Source organism: Oncorhynchus gorbuscha, linkage group LG15 (genome assembly GCF_021184085.1).
Source record: "Oncorhynchus gorbuscha isolate QuinsamMale2020 ecotype Even-year linkage group LG15, OgorEven_v1.0, whole genome shotgun sequence".
In the NCBI taxonomy this organism is placed as follows: domain Eukaryota; kingdom Metazoa; phylum Chordata; class Actinopteri; order Salmoniformes; family Salmonidae; genus Oncorhynchus; species Oncorhynchus gorbuscha.
The window spans coordinates 29,046,713-29,066,801 of NC_060187.1; the positions used below are offsets into that span (position 1 = coordinate 29,046,713).

The following is a 20,089-nucleotide window of genomic DNA, read 5'->3' on the forward strand; positions in this document are numbered from 1 at the left end:
CTTTCCCTAGTCCAGTGGTTATATCCCTATTTCCGCTATCTCACACCAGCCCTGTTGTACTCCCAGGTGTGAGGTCATGACCGATGCTAGAGCACACATGGACTCTCAATCCCAGCCTCGCTGCTCCGAGTAAGATACTGGTAGCCAAGGGGAAATTATGTCCCCCACTTAACACTGCCATGTACGAAAACACATGCCAGATTCTAAATCTGAAAAAAAGTGTGTTAATTATAATCACTAACAGTAAACAGAAGGTGTTGACGGAAACAACACTTTCCATTTGACTGTTTTCATCACAGGTCTGTGTCTTCTAGTGAACAGCAGTTTAACATGGCGATCATTTATTTATCCGGTGCTGTGTTTTTCCAGTCACAACATGGCTGTAAACAGATTGACCCCCGATGGGAGAAGTAGTCATATATTCCACTCTATGTAGAGGCTATGCAAAAACCCACACATAACGAAACAACCTGTAAACACACACTAAACAACCGTCAATACCGTGTATTTCTGATGACAGACAAATGTGATATGCACGTGCGCAAACACAAACACACGTTTACGTAGACTGGATGTGTCTGTGTCCTGACTAATAAAAGGCCAGTGATTACGATGTGTTCAAAAGGACTTTACTAGGGGCTTCATGGAGAACACATTAAAACACACATTATCACGCAGCCTTTCTACCCTGTAGGTGATTAAACACCACCCTCTCAGGTGTGAAATCACTCAGTAGTTTAAAGACTCTTTGGCTCTGCGTTGTGTGGAAATAGGAGCGTGACAAGTGGGGCTGAGGCTCATAACGTTCAGAGTTCCATGAAAGCCATTGTTCCACTATTCCTAGAATATTGTCTCCATGCAGCAGTTCTCAGTTGGGCAGGATAGATGTGTAACTTGACTGGAGCATTTTTGACTGAGGGCTGCATGCTTAGTGTTATACGTTTTATTATATCATCACGTTTGTCAGCTTTGTAATAGATGTTTAAACAGCAATAGTATGTAGTGTGAAAGTCCCTTTGCCAGTCATTCCTGGTATGGTGTGTCTGATGGCTGGTTCCTCATCAAGGAGAAGCAGGATGTTCTCATACCGCAGTCTTCAGAAGCAGACGCAACACATCAATAACACGTTTACCGGTACCTCTCTCCACACATACATGCGATGTGGGTGGACGGGAGACAGGACAGAGGTATTTCCACTGGATTAGGAAAAGAGGAATGTTGTTTAATTGGAGGAAGGAGAGAGCAACCCCACCCCTGCTTTTATGAGTTCTCTCCATCGTTAACCCACCAAGGGGCAGAGAGGGTTTGATGTGCTATAGAGGGGAGTCTGTCCTAGCCTCCTAAATACTTCCCTCTGAGGTTGGCCAAACATACCTTACTTCACCAGAACCTACACCAGACTTTCTCAAATGACCTATTGCCCATGTAGTACACTACTTCTGACCAGAGCCCTTTGTGTAACCCCAAGTTCTTCAACAGAATCGGTCCACAAATCATGACATGAATCATAATGGAATGAACTCCAGAGTTTCTTGCCTGTGACGGACTCCATATTTCCAAATTGGTTTCAGTTGACAGCTTCAAAGTGGTTGTGATGATTTACAGCCCACTTCTCATAGTCTCATAAATACTGAGGAACCCCAAATGAAGTGGGTCAAAGGTTAAAAATGTTGGAGAATCACTTCAGCATGAGACTGTGGTAGGACTGAATGGTCAAAAGTTGATCTTCCACATTCCTCCTAAATCCTGGCCTCTGGATTTCCACCCTAACTGGCCGTGTGTGCAAAGCGTGCGAGCAGTGTCATTTCCACTGTGATCTTAAGTAAATGTTGAGTTTTCCCTCCTACGGTACTTGTCTTGAAATTCCCATCTAGTGGTGCCATCTGTAAGTACATGTTGGTTCTTCAAACGGAATCAGGAGTTAATAGACTCAAACTACCCCAAACACAGGGCCACTTTTTAAACAGCATATTATTTTATTAGTTTCTTAACTAAAACCAAGAATGTAAGACCGTACATATTTTAATACAGCGATGTACCCCCTGTACAAGTAAAAGAAAAAACAAACCAATTACCCCCCACTCTGTCCTCCTACACAAGGTTCCTCATCCTGTGTTCTGGTTAGGGGTATACCCCTCCCCACTAGTGGAGCACACTACTGTACATTTCTGAAGGACCCTTGTCACCATGGTAAAACCTGCGATGAGAGTGGTGTAGGTTTGAGTGAGTGGAAGTGAGATGAGACAGGAATAATCTCTCCTCAACACTAACACCTGTCCTTCTGCCCTGAAATGCAGCAGAACTGCAGCCTGCAGTCAAACACAAAGCTATTTCTAATTGTTTTGTTTCTCCCCCTTCCGTCTCCCTTTCCCTCTTGGTGAGGGTTAACAGAAAGCCACACTGAACTGTTTTGTTTCTACAGTTTTGAACTCGTACTCACTCTCCCTTTCTGTTAGTAGCAGCAGGGTTGGGTGCCCTACAGGCAAGTGAGCAGTGGTGAGGTATTCTATCCTCCTCTCTCAAGGGGGAGGAGGAAAGCTCCCAGACTGAATTCAGGGTGTGTCTGTCCATTTACAGACAGCCCATAATAAGCAGTGGTGAAGAGGTATTCTATCCTCCTCTCTCAAGGGGGAGGAGGAAAGCTCCCAGACTGAATTCAGGGTGTGTCTGTCCATTTACAGACAGTACATAATAAGCAGTGGTGAAGAGGTATTCTATCCTCCTCTCTCAAGGGGGAGGAGGAAAGCTCCCAGACTGAATTCAGGGTGTGTCTGTCCATTTACAGACAGTACATAATAAGCAGTGGTGAAGAGGTATTCTATCCTCCTCTCTCAAGGGGGAGGAGGAAAGCTCCCAGACTGAATTCAGGGTGTGTCTGTCCATTTACAGACAGTACATAATAAGCAGTGGTGAAGAGGTATTCTATCCTCCTTTCTCAAGGGGGAGGAGGAAAGCTCCCAGACTGAATTCAGGGTCTGTCTGTCCATTTACAGACAGCCCATAATAAATCCCCTTCCACTCTGCTGCCATAGCAACAGGGATTCTCAAGGCTCTGTGAAATCATCTTTGCACGCTTAACCTTTGGCTAAAGATACAGGAGAAAACTGGGCAGTGGCCTCCCATGTGCCCCACGCAAACACACACAAACACCACCTTTATCATTCCGCTCAAAGAGATGCGAGCAAGAGAAAAGGCAGACTAATCAGTTAAATCAATCAACTGCTGCATCTTACATTTCCTTTCGAGACAAACCCTCATTTCATAGTTTCACTCTTTAGTGAACGTTGGTGAAAGCGTTGAGCGCTAGAGGGAGTTTGTGTGTGTGGTGATCGTACAAGCTTGTATATACTCACACAGCTGTGTGTTAGCAATGATGGATGGAAGACTGGCAGAGGAATAGAACACGTCTGTGCTTCACTAAAATACATCTTTAACTAAGATTGTTTCATCCAACTACAAAAACAAGATTGCTTGATTCTCCTGTTAACAAAAAGAACAGCCCTGTCCTCCTAATAACGGGATTCTATTGTGAAAAAGAAAGGAACAGAAATCATAGGGCTATAAAAATGGCAAACTGGCAAATCTTTTTTCTCCATTCAATCTTTTTTTACCATCCTAGTAGACATTTGAAGTACAGCTTGCCGTCTTCCGCCCCGCCCAAATTACAAGAGGTGGGGCTTAAAAAAAATATCACACACAGACTCCCAAGAGTGGAGGACAAGAGAGGAGAAGGGGAGAGAGAGAAGAGGTTGGAGCGCACACACACACAGTAGCCCCCTCAGTAACCATTGACTAATACACCCCCACCTCTCCTCTCTTTCTCCGCCTCTAACACCAGAGAGGGTGATGTGTGTGTGAGTGATTGCATGAATATGTGGAGCAGCTGGATCATCTCTCTCCCATCCATCTGTGGAGATGTGTGAGGCTCTACTTCCCCTCCTCTTGTTTGATGGCCTGGGGCTTGATGGGGCCGGTGCGGATGGGTTTGCCTGCTGACAGGGATGGTTTGTCGGGCTCAGGGCGCTCCACAACTACCACCGTCTGGTGGTTGGGGGGCAGGATGTCGAGGGGGGGTTTGCAACCCCCCTGGTCGAGACGAGAGGGTTTGGAGACTGACGGAGCCTTGAGCTGCTCTGAGAAGAACTTATGAGTCGATTGGAGCACCTCGGCTCGCTGCTTCGCCTGGGGACAGCAATCAAATTAATCACTCAACCACATGCTGGGTTCATTTGGGAGACATCAGGATTTCAACACCAGGCACATTCTAGGTCAACCAGTAAACTAATCAGCAAGCAGTACTATACCTTGAGGTCCTGCTCTGCCTGGTTGCCTCGGGGACCTGTAGGGCCTCTAGGTGCGAGGGGGGGAAGAGGCCCTCTAGGGGGGTGGGACAGGTGCATCTGGGGAAACTGCTGCTGCTGCGGTGGTGGCCGGGGGTGAGGCATCAAACCCCCTCCCAGAGAGGGAGACATGGGGGGTGGGCCCATAGGCGAACGCTGCATCCCTCCACAAAATGAGTTAGCATGCTGGGTGTGGGAGGGAGGGCGCACCAGAGGAGAGACCAGGTTGGGCTGGGACAGAATCTGAAAGGAGGGAGAGGATTGTTAACATCATTAACTCTTTATATTAGAAATCCACAGAAAAGGTGGTGTTAAGCTGGCCTCTATCACAAGTGTCAAATGTTCGTCATAATGGATGTGTGTGGGTACATGAGTGAGTGAGGTCAGGTGTGGAGAATCAGTGCAGGTGGTCAGTCCAGTTCAAGTGTTCAGCAGTATGATGGCTTGTAGATGGAAACTGCCTCTGAGCCGGTTGGTATAAGACCTCATGCTCTGATATCGTGTGGCTGAGGTGTGTGGGATCCTTGATGCTGCAGGATCTTCCCCAGCCACCGTTTAAAGTAGATGTCCTGGATGGATGGGAGCATGGTCCCAGTGATGTACTGGGCCGTCTTCACCACCCGCTGGAGGGCCTTGAGGTCGTGGACAGAGCAATTCCTGTACCAGCCCGTGATGCAACCGGTCAGGACGCTCTCGATGGTGCAGCGGTAGTATTTGGAGAGGACCCGGGGCAGCATGCAGTTTCTTCAGCCGCCTTAGGAAGTAGAGACGCTGTGGCGCCCCAGTGTGTGTGTGTGTGTGTGTGTGTGTGTGTGTGTGTGTGTGTGTGTGTGTTACCTGTGGGTTGAACTGTCCAGGGAAGTGCTGTGTGATCCTCATGGCAGCAGAGCTGGGCTGGAACTGTTTCTGGTACAGCATGCTGTTCATCTTACTGGACTGGCTGCTGGGAGATGTGGAGCTGGCCCTGACCAGACAAATACATCAGCTTTTGGTATACTCATAAAACCGGTAGAAGGTGGGACAGGTTCTGCGTGAGAATATGTGTTACCTGTAAGGACTAGGTGTAGTGTGTGTGTGTTACCTGTAAGGACTAGGTGTAGGGGTAGTGTGTGTGTGTTACCTGTAAGGACTAGATGTAGGGGTAGTGTGTGTGTGTGTTAACTGTAAGGACTAGGTGTAGTGTGTGCGTGTTACCTGTAAGGACTAGGTGTAGTGTGTGCGTGTTACCTATAAGGACTAGGTGTAGTGTGTGCGTGTTACCTGTAAGGACTAGGTGTAGGGGTAGTGTGTGTTACCTGTAAGGACTAGGTGTAGTGTGTGCGTGTTACCTGTAAGGACTAGATGTAGGGGTATTGTGTGTTACCTGTAAGGACTAGGTGTAGTGTGTGTGTGTTACCTGTAAGGACTAGATGTAGGGGTAGTGTGTGTGTGTTACCTGTAAGGACTAGGTGTAGGGGTAGTGTGTGTGTGTTACCTGTAAGGACTAGGTGTAGGGGTAGTGTGTGTGTGTTACCTGTAAGGACTAGGTGTAGGGGTAGTGTGTGTGTGTTACCTGTAAGGACTAGGTGTAGGGGTAGTGTGCGTGTGTTACCTGTAAGGACTAGATGTAGGGGTAGTGTGTGTGTGTTACCTGTAAGGACTAGGTGTAGTGTGTGTGTGTTACCTATAAGGACTAGATGTAGGGGTAGTGTGTGTGTGTTACCTGTAAGGACTAGATGTAGGGGTAGTGTGTGTTACCTGTAAGGACTAGGTGTAGTGTGTGTGTGTTACCTGTAAGGACTAGATGTAGGGGTATTGTGTGTTACCTGTAAGGACTAGATGTAGGGGTATTGTGTGTTACCTGTAAGGACTAGGTGTAGTGTGTGTGTGTTACCTGTAAGGACTAGATGTAGGGGTATTGTGTGTTACCTGTAAGGACTAGATGTAGGGGTATTGTGTGTTACCTGTAAGGACTAGGTGTAGTGTGTGCGTGTTACCTGCAAGGACTAGATGTAGGGGTATTGTGTGTTACCTGTAAGGACTAGGTGTAGTGTGTGTGTGTTACCTGTAAGGACTAGGTGTAGGGGTAGTGTGTGTGTGTTACCTGTAAGGACTAGATGTATGGGTAGTGTGTGTGTGTTACCTGTAAGGACTAGATGTAGGGGTAGTGTGTGTGTCTTACCTGTAAGGACTAGATGTAGGGGTAGTGTGTGTGTGTTACCTGTAAGGACTAGATGTAGGGGTAGTGTGTGTGTGTTACCTGTAAGGACTAGGTGTAGGGGTAGTGTGTGTGTGTTACCTGTAAGGACTAGATGTAGGGGTAGTGTGTGTGTGTGTTACCTGTAAGGACTAGGTGTAGTGTGTGCGTGTTACCTATAAGGACTAGGTGTAGGGGTAGTGTGTGTTACCTGTAAGGACTAGGTGTAGTGTGTGTGTGTTACCTGTAAGGACTAGGTGTAGGGGTAGTGTGTGTGTGTTACCTGTAAGGACTAGGTGTAGGGGTAGTGTGTGTGAGTTACCTGTAAGGACTAGATGTAGTGTGTGTGTGTTACCTGTAAGGACTAGATGTAGGGGTAGTGTGTGCGTTACCTGTAAGGACTAGGTGTAGTGTGTGTGTGTTACCTGTAAGGACTAGATGTAGGGGTAGTGTGTGCGTTACCTGTAAGGACTAGGTGTAGTGTGTGTGTGTTACCTGTAAGGACTAGGTGTAGGGGTAGTGTGTGCGTGTGTGTTACCTGTATGGACTAGATGTAGGGGTAGTGCGTGTGTGTTACCTGTAAGGACTAGGTGTAGTGCGTGTGTGTTACCTGTAAGGACTAGATGTAGGGGTAGTGTGTGTTACCTGTAAGGACTAGATGTAGGGGTAGTGTGTGTTACCTGTAAGGACTAGATGTAGGGGTAGTGTGTGTTACCTGTATGGACTAGATGTAGGGGTAGTGCGTGTGTGTTACCTGTAAGGACTAGGTGTAGTGCGTGTGTGTTACCTGTAAGGACTAGATGTAGGGGTAGTGTGTGTTACCTGTAAGGACTAGATGTAGGGGTAGTGTGTGTTACCTGTATGGACTAGATGTAGGGGTAGTGCGTGTGTGTTACCTGTAAGGACTAGGTGTAGTGCGTGTGTGTTACCTGTAAGGACTAGATGTAGGGGTAGTGTGTGTGTGTTACCTGTAAGGACTAGATGTAGGGGTAGTGTGTGTTACCTGTAAGGACTAGGTGTAGTGTGTGCGTGTTACCTGTAAGGACTAGATGTAGGGGTAGTGTGTGTTACCTGTAAGGACTAGATGTAGGGGTAGTGTGTGTGTGTGTGTTACCTGTATGGACTAGATGTAGGGGTAGTGCGTGTGTGTTACCTGTAAGGACTAGGTGTAGTGCGTGTGTGTTACCTGTAAGGACTAGATGTAGGGGTAGTGCTCCTAGCACTGTGAGGCGTTGTCCCAGGCTTCATGTCCATCCCACTGCCAAACAGCTTCAGGTCCATCTCACACATCTGGATAGAAACACACAGAGCAGACACACATTGCGTCATGTACTGCTAGCATCTCACCAACACAATGCTCACCAACACAATGCTCACCAACACAATGCTCACCAACACAATGCTCACACACACACACACACACACACACACACACACACACACACACACACACACACACACACACACACACACACACACACACACACACACACACACACACACACACACACACACACACACAATAATACAGGTAGCTATAGGCCATGAAAGGGCTTTGGTACACACAAGTCTGTCTCTCACACATGCAGAACTTTGTATCATTCCCTGGTGAGTACCTTGCTGGAGGGGGGGTGCATCACGCTGTGTGTGTGTCCGAAGGGTCCCCTGTAGGGCTGGGAGACTGGGGGCTGGCGGCTGAGGCTAGGGGGCTGCGCCTGGGTAGGGGTGGGGGGCAGAGCCAGGAGGGGCTGGCTGCCCACGGAACCATAGTTAGGAAGACCGAGCTGAGAGCCTGGCATAGGGACTTGCACCTAGAGGGAGAGGGAGGGCGAGAGAGCAAGAAGAGGAGATTGGGAGGGGTGAGTTAGTTGCAATGTCACGACTGTCTGTTTTGATAATCTGTTCCTTTTGCAGGAACAGAAAGTGTGTAAATGATGTGTATACCTGCTGCATGGCAGAGCTTGGAGACTGTGTGTTACTATAGTAACTGCTCTGTCCGTGTTGTTGCACCTGTCCTGAGTACAGGTTAGAATGTGGACTCATCCCCTGACGCTGGAGCGAGAGAGAGGAGAGAGGGTTAGGGCAATAACATTCATGACCACTTCTTACAAAGCTCTTGTATGACCACATACATATAAGCTTGCTTCAGCATTGACAAAGATATCATGAGTTCTCATCAGTTCAATAAATTCTAAGAGAGTTGGAACTACGTTGTATGTACCTTATTCCATACCTGCAGTAGGTGTGTATCTATTAGCTGGGATCCTCCCATGCCAGAGGGCTGGTTGAGCTGTGGTTCAAACAGGATGGGGATGTGCTGTGTGTGTGTGTTGGAGGGCTGCTGGTAGGCCAAGCTGGACTGGGGCTTGCCGAGGTCATGGCCCCCAACACCAGGGTAGCTGTGGAGAGATGGCCCTGATAACATCATGGGACTGGGCTGGGACAGACTGCTCTGCATAAAGGCCTGCTGTGATCTGAAGGACAGAGGAAAGGAGATGAGAGAAGAGAGTTAAAATATTGTGTGATCAAACACACAAACACACCTCTTACCAGTCAGAATGACAAAAAAATTGAGCCAAACAGCATTGTTTGATAAATACATATCATTGTGTGTGTGTTTGTTACCTATAAGGCTGCAGTGAGGAGCTGAAGAGGTCCTGTGGCTGGGAGACGGGAGGTCCAGTGCTGAGGCTTAGCTGGGCCTGGTGAGAGTGTGTGTGTGTGTGTTGGTGCTGCCCCGGTAGGGGAGCATAGATTGGGATAGGAATCTGCTGCACAGCCGCCTGCTGCTGGAGGGGAGAAAATAAGGCCTTATAAGGCATCATATGGAGAGAGTAAGGCTACATATGGAGAGAGTAAGGCTACATATGAAGAGAGTAAGGCTACATATGAAGAGAGTAAGGCTACATATGAAGAGAGTAAGGCTACATATGGAGAGAGTAAGGCTACATTAAAGGCAGTTTAAGCTTGAAGTGGTGTTAAAGAGATTCTTGTAGTGTGTACCTGTGAGAGTCTAGGCTGGTAGCCCTGCTGCTGGTGCTGTGTCAGAGAGGGAGGTGCCAGGCGGGAGTGGGGGTTGCTGAACAGGTGACTGGTGTCCATGTAGAACGCTGGAATCTGGGCTGCAGAGCCTACACACACACACACCGCGAGGAGAAGATGAAAACTACTGAATTCACAAACACACCACAATTCTGACAAATGCATGACTATTGTGTGTCCTGAGGACATTTTAAATCACTTGCATCACCTTCACAGTAACATTACAGCTGTCTCCAGCTCAGATCACATAAGGTTTGTGAATACATTGACCTTTCTCTAAATAAGTGTCCTCTATGAGACATGAGGTAATTATGTCCTATATGAGCTGTGATGGCTGTTCCTGTGGGCTCAGCACTCCCTGAGTGAAGATAATACCTGACCTTCCTATGGGGCCTACTGCACTGTACTAAGCTCTATAGCTAGCATCCCAATGAGAGGCTCACTCAGCAGTCACTGATACGACACGAGAGAGGAGCACAACACTAAATGGCTGTCTCATCAAAAGCGGTACACCTCCATGCCCATTTAACAGAACTGTTTTCATTCAGGTTTAGTAGTATCTGCTAGACTAAGTCTAAGTAGGGCCAAGTCATTTCCTGGTGAGGTCATGTAGTTCAGGAAAAACTCCTGGCCCTAGTCATACCGCTAAGTGCACAAAAGTCAGATGTGTTTGAGGACTCACCCGCTGCAGACTGAGAGACGTAGACCTGTGGAGTCTGTTGCTGCTGGGGAAGCAGGGGTGCCACACAGCCCAGCTGGGAGAAGCTGGTCCCACCCATGGATCCAGTCTGCAGCTGCTGGGGTTTCACCTTGCAGATGTTGGGGGGGTCAGAGGCCGTGGTGGTCTTAGTGCTCAGAGCGGACGTGGTGTATGTCCCAGCACCTGGGTGGACGTGACAGGAGATGGAGGAAGCTAGATGTCACTACACCCAGTTGCTGTTTACGTGGGTGATGTTGCCCAACCGTCAATCCATTTAGCATTAGTGTAAAATCATTGACTTACAAAGAAAGACTGTACCTGTCAGAGAAGTGCTTGGTGTGACGGAGGCTACTGGTATCTGAGGCATGGAGGCAGAGGAGAAGGAGGAGTAGGAGGAGGTGATAGGAGAAGAGGAGGTGACAGGAGAACTCTTTTCTACCAGGCTGGGGGAGTTCTCCCACGCTTTACGGGCTGACTCCATCTTACCAAAAAAATAAGATAACGTATTAGAAGCAGATAGACACAGTATGCATAGAAGGGTGTGTTGTGTGTGTGTGTGTGTACCTTCAGTGTGAGATCAACAGAAGCAGGAGAGACAGTACTGAGGCTAGAGCTCTGCTGTAAGGCCTCTCTACGAGGGAGAGGGTGAGGCAGGGCCACGTTGGCCACCAGGCTCTCCTCCATCTTACTCCCTCCAGTAGGAACGCTGTCCGCCAGAGAGGAAGAGGGGGTGGTGTAGTCGGTCACTGACTCCTGGCAGGGGGAGGGTTAGGGGCAGACAAGTTTAAGTCAATAGAACTGGAATGAATGGAGCATTCATGAATGTGGTGGATAGACTGGTGGCCATATTGGGTATACCATACAAACCATCCCCTCTCACCTTGGAGCTGCTGGCGTACTCCGCCGAGGGTATGGTGATCATCCCCTCGATATCGCCCCCTAGCTCAGGAACAGAGGCGTCTGTGTTGGGGGGGCTGGAATCTACTGCTCTGTTGGTCCCTCCACCTGGTACTATCCCCCCATCAAGACATTCTTCCCCCCCCACACGGACGTCCTTAGCCTTGCGGTTACGCAGGGAGCGTTCTTTACCAATAGGGCCAGGCTTGTACTCCTTAGGCTCTACTGGCTCCATGTCAGGGAGCTGGAAGTAGAGAGAAGAGATACAGTTCAAGTTGAGAAAATATGAAGAATCATGTCAATGTAATTCCTTGCACAAACATATCAGTCACTATGGATTTTCTGAGTATTTGTGTCAGTCAGTGTGTTTGTTTAGTACCCTACCTTCTGTGTTTTGATAGGTCCAGCACGGGGCTGTTTCTGTCTCTGTTCTTTAGGAGCAGGTAGTTTGTTGTCAGGTCCAGGCTCTAGCATGGCTGGAACACCATCGCTGTCTGTACTGCCAGCTGAGGAAGGGGCTCCAAACTGGATACAGTCCATCCCTAGATCCACACTGCCTTCTGAGCCAGGCTTCACACCCTACAACACAAAGGCACTTTTAACTAACCAACCCATTTATTTGGAGCCACAATAAAACAGAACGAATCCATAGCAAGTCAGTCTGTTGTACAATACGGGTTGTGAAACGAGAGATATTGAGAGCAAGAGAGGAAGTTTGTACCTCAGGAGTGACAGTCCCAGTGAAGGAGGTGAGAGGTTTGTTCCAGGCACTGACTGAAGGAGGCTGAGGAGGGCTGATGGGTCCAACTGAAACACACAAATCAGATGAGACCAAGCATATGAAAAACCCTCATGTATAATTGTTTTTTGTTGTTGTTTTTTTACCCCTTTTCTCCCCAATTTCATGATATCCAATTGGTAGTTACAGTCTTGTCCCATCACTGCAACTCCCCTAAGGACTCAGGAGAGGCGAAGGTTGAGAGTTATGTGTCCACCGAAACATGACCCTGACAAGCCGCACTGCTTCTTGACACACTGCTTGCTTAACCCAGAAGCCAGCCGCACCAATGAGTCGGAGGAAACACTGTACAGCTGGCGACCGAAGTCAGCGTTCATGCGCCGGGCCGCCACAAGGCATCGCTAGAGCGCGATGGGACAAGGAAATCCCGGCCGACCAAACCCTCCCCTATCCCGGACGACGCTTGGCCAATTGTGCGCCGCCTTCTGAGTCTGTCAGTCGCGACCGGCTACGACACAGCCTAAGATTGAACCCGGGTCTGTAGTGATGCAGTGCCTGAGACAGCTGCCCACTCAGGAGATGTACACGTTTTAACTAACGAAACATCATCTCGTTGTGAAAAATGACTGTCCTGATGTTGTGTGACTCACGTTTCTTGACGTCAGGCAGTATGATGGATCCGGCCACCTTGTTCTCCCAGAGTTCTGTACCGAGAGTGCTGTGGGTCTGCGTGAGCAGCGCCACAGGGGGAAGGGGAGTCTTGGAGGTGAAGTCCACAGTGGTGGGGGTAGGGGCGGGGGGTAGGGTGGCCACAGAGCCTTCCAGAGTCTGGGGAGAGGCAGCAGGCTGGGAGGGGGTAGGGAGCTGGGAGGCAGATAGGAGGGGTTGGGGTTGCTGAGGGGGAGGTGAGGGCTGTTGAGGCTGTGGCTGTGAGGCTTGCTGTGCTTGTTGTTGTGATGCTTGTTGTTGATGCTGCTGCTGTTTTTTGGCGAATCTTGGTGGCAGCTTGCTTCCTCCTCTCCCCTTTTCCCCTGATCCTTTCTTTCCATAGTGCTATAAACCGACAAGGCAACGAGATACATGTTAGGTATGTCAGATGTTAGGGTCCTCAGTGTGAATAAAAATCTTGTGTTTAGTCAATACAGGAGTAACTGCCTCCCAGTGGTGAATTGCACACTCTGCCTCTCTCACCTGTGTAGTCTGCTCCTCTTTCTTCCTCCTCTCCTCGTCCTGTAGTCGTTTCTGTTGTTTACGTGAGACCACCTCAGTGAAGCCGTCATCTGTAGTGTTAGACTGGGGGTCCTCTAAGGTTGTCACCTCTGGATGGTCATCTATGATCACCACACCTATAGGACAGCACAAAGTGTAATTATTTCCATGGACTAGGTTCAAGTTCTAGAACAATAGATCTGTCAAATTCAGTATTGAGTATGGCTGTGACGATACCAGTGACGCAATATGTTTTCCTGCTGTATGCAAAATAGTGTGTGCTATAGCTCGGAAAATAAATACAAGTGTTTGTTTCCAACATTACGGCTGTTTTCCTAAAGAAGTTAAATTCACTTCGTGTTCCGTTTCTTTGCCATAACACTGACGAGCATTGCAATACCAGTATCATCCCAGCCCTAGTACTGAGCCAATAACGCATTACAGTACCCATAGCATATTGAAAAATATACAGTACAGGTCAAAAGTTAACACCTACTCATTCAAAGTTTTTTTTTCTTTTTACTATTTTCTACACTGTAAAATAAATAAGTGAAGACATTACAATGATGAAATAACACATATGGAATCATGTAGTAAACAAAAAAAGTGTTAAACAAATCAAAGTATATTTTATATTTGAGTTTCTCAAAGTAGCCACCCTTTGCCTTCTTATTGGTATCCTTTAGAAGTGGTTTCTTTGCAGCAAATCGACCACGAAGGCCTGATTCCCAAATAAAATAAACGCTTCAGAGTTCAAGTAACAGACTTATGTCAACATCAACTATTCAGAGGAGACTGCATGAATTAGGCCTTCATGGTCGAATTGCTGCAAAGAAACCACTACTAAAGAAGACCAATAAGAAGAAGAGACTTGCTTGGGCCAAGAAACAAGAGCAATGGACATTATATGGGTGGAAATCTGTCCTTTGGTCTGACGAGTCCAAATTTCAGATTGTGGGTTCCAACCGGTGTCTTTGTGAGACACAGAGTAGGTGATCAGATGATCTCCGCCTGTGTGGTTCCCACCATGAAGCATGGAGGTGGTGTGATGGTGATTTGCTGGTGATTTGCTGGTGACACAGTCAGTGATTTATTTAGAATTTGAGACTAAATTGATTTTATTTATGCATTATATTACGTTAAAAATAAGTGTTCATTGTTCATTCAGTATTGTAATTGTCATTCATTACTATATATATATATATATATATATATATATATATATATATATATATATATTGCTCAAAAAAATAAAGGGAACACTTAAACAACACAATGTAACTCCAAGTCAATCACACTTCTGTGAAATCAAACTGTCCACTTAGGAAGCAACACTGATTGACAATAACTTTCACATGCTGTTGTTCAAATGGAATAGACAACAGGTGGAAATGATAGGCAATTAGCAAGACACCCCCAATAAAGTTCCTATGCTTCCTGGCTGATGTTTTGGTCACTTTTGAATGCTGGCGGTGCTTTCACTCTAGTGGTAGCATGAGACGGAGTCTACAACCCACACAAGTGGCTCAGGTAGTGCAGCTCATCCAGGATGGCACATCAATGCGAGCTGTGGCAAGAAGGTTTGCTGTGTCTGTCAGCGTAGTGTCCAGAGCATGGAGGCGCTTCCAGGAGACAGGCCAGTACATCAGGAGACGTGGAGGAGGCCATAGGAGGGCAACAACCCAGCAGCAGGACCGCTACCTCCGCCTTTGTGCAAGGAGGAGCAGGAGGAGCACTGCCAGAGTCCTGCAAAATGACCTCCAGCAGGCCACAAATGTGCATGTGTCTGCTCAAACGGTCAGAAACAGACTCCATGAGGGTGGTATGAGGGCCCGACGTCCACAGGTGGGGGTTGTGCTTACAGCCCAACACCGTGCAGGACGTTTGGCATTTGCAAGAGAACACCAAGATTTACAAATTCGCCACTGGCGCCCTGTGCTCTTCACAGATGAAAGCAGGTTCACACTGAGCACATGTGACAGACGTGACAGTCTGGAGACGCCGTGGAGAACGTTCTGCTGCCTGCAACATCCTCCAGCATGACCGGTTTGGCGGGTGGGTCAGTCATGGTGTGTGGTGGCATTTCTTTGGGGGGGCCGCACAGCCCTCCATGTGCTCGCCAGAGGTAGCCTGACTGCCATTAGGTACCGAGATGAGATCCTCAGACCCCTTGTGAGACCATATGCTGGTGCGGTTGGCCCTGGGTTCCTCCTAATGCAAGACAATGCTAGACCTCATGTGGCTGGAGTGTGTCAGCATTTCCTGCAAGAGGAAGGCATTGATGCTATGGACTGGCCCGTCCGTTCCCCAGACCTGAATCCAATTGAGCACATCTGGGACATCATGTCTCGCTCCATCCACCAACGCCACGTTGCACCACAGACTGTCCAGGAGTTGGCGGATGCTTTCGTCCAGGTCTGGGAGGAGATCCCTCAGGAGACCATCCGCCACCTCATCAGGAGCATGCCCAGGCGTTGTAGGGAGGCCATACAGGCACGTGGAGGCCACACACTACTGAGCCTCATTTTGACTTGTTTTAAGGACATAAGTTGGATCAGCCTGTAGTGTGGTTTTCCACTTTAATTTTGAGTGCGATTCCAAATCCAGACCTCCATGGGTTGATAAATTTGATTTCCATTGATAATTTGTGTGATTTTGTTGTCAGCACATTCAACTATGTCAAGAAAAAAGTATTTAATAAAAATATTTCATTCATTCCGATCTAGGATATGTTATTTTAGTGTTCCCTTTATTTTTTTGAGCAGTGTATATTTTTTAAAGTCAGATTATTCTGTATCGGCATTTTTTGGTCCTTCAATAATCGGCTGCGGCGTTAAAATCATAATCGGGCGACCTCTAATCTAGATAAATGGGTTCCGATACAGGAACAATACGTTTAGTTTGAAACGATTCGGTGCAATTTGATTTATGGACTGAATCGATTCGATTTAGGTCGATTCATCGCTTTAACAATTGTTGCATGAACACATTCATTTTCCATTCTAAATTAATCTGATACCGATGGAGCTCATGAGCTGGATCTGTCTGAGCCGACTTCTCTGAGCAGAGTGTGAGAATGATGTACTGGGTGAGCTGAGACATAGGGCATCTACCACTATCAGATTAGGCAGGGCTATTCATGTCTTGTCCCCCAACTTCTTCATCACCTACTGATTAACTTGTCATATAGCAGATTAAAATGTTTTGAGCTCGTAATATGTCAATACTTATCTTTAAAAATGTGCAATGAAATGTACATAGCCAATTAATATCAATACAGCTTTGGATTTCATCCCGTCTCAAAAGCAAATGGTTTGGAACTTTATGGAGGAGAGCTGCCCTCTTCTCCCATTCTGACTAGTGTGGCTCGAAAATGGTTGAAATTACACCTTTACCCTGTTCATGTAAAACTGACCAAAGGCACTGACTGACTGTAGCAGAATAAACAAAAATATTTTGTAAGGTGAGTCTGGCAAGGAAAAGCCCCAGTCAGTGGGCGCCTACACAGCTCCACGGGTTTTACACTATTTTCTACACCGCATTTGGTAACAATTACATTGGTTGTCCCTCAATTAATATTGCAAAAGCCATTTTACAAACATCTGAATGCTTTATTTTATTTAACCCTTATTTTACCAGGTAAGTTAACTGAGAACACATTCTCATTTACAGCAACGCCCGGGGAAATAGTTACATGCTGAAGGTGTAGCCTTCAAATATTAGAACAGAGATGGTGTAGGACTACGCTCTGAGTCTCCCGCACTGTGCACGCAGTTATCTGACTTGTAGATCAATGTCTTTCTCAGTTACTGTACTTGCATAAAAGTTTGATAGGCTGAAGGAGAGGATGCATCAACTCAGTCAACAGATCAGGTATTTTTGGAACGAGGCAAAAAATAAATAAATCAGCTTGTGAACCCAGCGATTCATAACGTTTGGATCGGTTCCCTTACTGATGCATGCTTCGTTTGGATCGGTTCCCTTACTGATGCATGCTTCGTTTGGATCGGTTCCCTTACTGATGCATGCTTCGTTTGGATCGGTTCCCTTACTGATGCATGCTTCGTTTGGATCGGTTCCCTTACTGATGCATGCTTCGTTTGGATCGGTTCCCTTACTGATGCATGCTTCGTTTGGATCGGTTCCCTTACTGATGCATGCTTCGTTTGGATCGGTTCCCTTACTGATGCATGCTTCGTTTGGATCGGTTCCCTTACTGATGCATGCTTCGTTTGGATCGGTTCCCTTACTGATGCATGCTGAATGAATTACTGATGCTGGTGAATCGTTACATCCCTACTAGATAGCAGGTGTGTACATCTGTGTGTGTGCACATTTGTCTCACTGGCATAGTTGTTTAGGTCAAACTGCAACAGAGCGTTCTCCTTCTCCTTGGGTTTCTGTTTGGTCTCGTCCTTCCTGCGTCCAGCAGGGTCTTTACCCCCAGTACGCACCCCTCCCCCACTCGGGGCTGAGTCTGGGTTAGGGGCCGCTCTGGATGGGAAGAGAGACGTGTTAGGGAAAGAGAGATGGAGACAAGAGGACAGGCCACTGTACAGAGAAGCAGCAGATTGATAAAAAACTCAAACAAGACGGGCATCCCCAATAGTGTAAAAACTTTAGGATCTATAGTGGTCCTCTCTGGTAACAAAATATAGTAGTGTAATAATTTCACATCAGTGAAGGTGAGGAAACAAGGAAAGGAAACCACTTTAGACTATTGAGATGCAGCCAGAAAGGGAGAGGAAGTGATGTGTACCCAGTGTATTCTCCTCTAGAGTGAGGGGCCACAGAGATGTAGCAGACTATATATATCTCAACTCCATACCAAAACACACAGCCAGCAACTAGAACAGGATACGAAAGGAGATGAGAAACATTTGTCCTTCAGGAAGAGAGTGCTTCTACAGCTCTTATTCACACACACAAACAAAAATAGAAAAGAGAGTTTGGTTGTTTAATAAGATATTGTTCATTATGTTAAAAGTGAAGATATAACATGCAAACAGTCAGTGAACAAGACAAAAGGCCAAACCAAATCATGTTGTGATATTGGTTGATGACTCACCCTCTGCGTCCAGCCTTGCCCCCTCCTCGCCTCTCTCCCTTCCCCCCTGCGTAGCCGCGGCCTGGTTTGGGTCCGCTGTTCCCCCAGCGGTTCTGCCTCTCCACCGGACGCTGACTGGAGAAACTCCTCCTGCCCACGGTGGGCCCGGCTGCCTCGCGTTTGGGTGTCATCCCTCCCTCGGTGGGAGTCCTGCTGGGGGGTGCTGAGCCCTGAGGGGGTAGGGGGGCTGGTGTCGAGGTCTGGGCATTGCCGCTAGCAGCCTCCCGCGCTCCCCTCCTCTCCTCCCGTTCTCTACGCTCGTTAAAGTCGCTACTCTCCGACGCTGTCTCCCACTCCTCATTGGCCTGGTCAGAAGAGTTCTGCGTGGACAGGTCAGGTGACTTGGTGCCCACGGCAGAGGTGGTGGGAGGGGTGGCGTCAGGCAGGGCTGGGTCAGAGGTTAGGTCAGTGGCTTTGGGATCCTTATCTACAGGCAGGGTGAAGGGGGCCCCTGGAGCTCTTGAGAGAGTAGGGGACAGGGGGACAGGGCCAGGCACTAAGGCTGGGACGGGGGCAGTGGAGGTGGGTCCAGGTCCTGTGTCTCCTCCAGCTAAGACCGCAGCCTCTCTCTCCTTCAGCTTCCGGAAGCGGGGGGGTTTGTCCTGTCTGGGGGGTCGGGCTGGCCGAGGGCGACGGGGCCTCTCTCTGTCTCTGCTACTCTGGAGCCCCCCCTCCCCAAACTTCTTCCCCTCAAACTGTCGGTCTCTGTCCCCTCGAACGGGCCGTCTGTCAGAGTGATGGTCCCAGTTGTCATAGCGTGATGACGAGGGTTCTGTGTCCTCAGGGCGGAAGGTCTCCATGGGTTTAGAGGGCCACTGGGAGGACGACTCTCTAGTTCCTGGGCGTCTGAGAGGAGCTGACCTAGGACCTCCTCTCTCCCTGGCTCCCCCTCGCCTGCTGTACAGTCCCCCTCTCCCACGCCGTGAAGGATCTCCTCTGGGCAGGAAGCCTGGCTTGGGCCTTCCCTCATCTCCTCCCCTGGGCCCTCCTTTCTCCCCCAGGTGATGGGGTCCGAAACCAGGTTTGTGTGGTCCGGAGCGGGGCTCTCCTGGTATATCCCTGCGGAGCGGGCGGGGTGGTTTGGCACTGGGCTCACGGTCTGAAGCCCCAGTGTCGCTAGCGGACTCCCGTCCTCCTTCGCTCTCCGAGTCGGTATCGGAACCACGACGCCGTCTGCGTTTGGGCATCACTTCGAAGTCTGAGCTCTCGCTGCGCGTCTCGCTCTCTTCACGGCAGCGGAAGGCAGCAGCGCCACTGGCGGCAGGAAAGTCTGAGCGAGAGCGCGGCTCCTGATAAGGGTACTCCCATCGACTACGACCCCGGCCACCTCTACTTCGACCAATATAAGTTCCCCGGAAACTCCGTCCTCGAGAGTAGTACTCCCCTCTGCCTCGGCCTCTAAAACCATCAGCCGGCCAGTCTCGCTCTCTGTCCCTTTCCATCTCTCTCTCCCGGTCTCTTTCCCTCTCCTCACGGCGGTAGGTCCGTGGGGGCAGGTTGGGCTCCTTCGTAGAGGGTAATTTAGGTTCAGGGTTTATGTCATTGGTTGGTAGTTGGTCTGTCTTGCCGTCCTGGGAGGCTGGTATCGGGGCATGTATATCTCTGGATCTCTGGAGGCCCTTCCCAGGCTCCTCTGTCTCAGGGGCCTCACTCTTCCCATCCCTCTCCCCTTGGAGTCTGTCCCTGTCCCTCTCCCCGTGGGGTCTGTCCCTCTCCCCGTGGGGTCTGTCCCTCTCCCCGTGGGGTCTGTCCCTCTCCCCGTGGGGTCTGTCCCTCTCCCCGTGGGGTCTGTCCCTCTCCCCGTGGGGTCTGTCCCTCTCTCCGTGGGGTCTGTCCCTCTCTCCGTGGGGTCTGTCCCTCTCTCCGTGGGGTCTGTCCC

General features: G+C 48.7%; 1 protein-coding gene across 1 annotated transcript in view; it reads right to left on the reverse strand.

Annotated features, from left to right (window-relative positions):
* Window positions 1-1,953: 1,953 nt before the first annotated feature.
* Window positions 1,954-20,089, reverse strand: part of LOC123997225 (protein PRRC2C-like) — a 38,922-nt gene continuing 20,786 nt past the window's right edge. The window contains exons 15-33 of the mRNA XM_046301387.1: window positions 18,172-19,988; window positions 17,449-17,597; window positions 13,086-13,240; window positions 12,545-12,947; window positions 11,877-11,962; window positions 11,540-11,734; window positions 11,139-11,399; window positions 10,823-11,011; window positions 10,577-10,739; window positions 10,241-10,441; window positions 9,520-9,647; window positions 9,142-9,305; window positions 8,738-8,990; window positions 8,461-8,568; window positions 8,133-8,327; window positions 7,703-7,806; window positions 5,178-5,304; window positions 4,305-4,583; window positions 1,954-4,182 (exon numbers count right to left, since the gene is read on the reverse strand). Coding sequence (XP_046157343.1) covers window positions 3,928-4,182; window positions 4,305-4,583; window positions 5,178-5,304; window positions 7,703-7,806; window positions 8,133-8,327; window positions 8,461-8,568; window positions 8,738-8,990; window positions 9,142-9,305; window positions 9,520-9,647; window positions 10,241-10,441; window positions 10,577-10,739; window positions 10,823-11,011; window positions 11,139-11,399; window positions 11,540-11,734; window positions 11,877-11,962; window positions 12,545-12,947; window positions 13,086-13,240; window positions 17,449-17,597; window positions 18,172-19,988 — 5,232 coding nt within the window. The 3' untranslated portion in view covers window positions 1,954-3,927. The remainder of the gene's footprint in view (window positions 4,183-4,304; window positions 4,584-5,177; window positions 5,305-7,702; window positions 7,807-8,132; window positions 8,328-8,460; window positions 8,569-8,737; window positions 8,991-9,141; window positions 9,306-9,519; window positions 9,648-10,240; window positions 10,442-10,576; window positions 10,740-10,822; window positions 11,012-11,138; window positions 11,400-11,539; window positions 11,735-11,876; window positions 11,963-12,544; window positions 12,948-13,085; window positions 13,241-17,448; window positions 17,598-18,171; window positions 19,989-20,089) is intronic.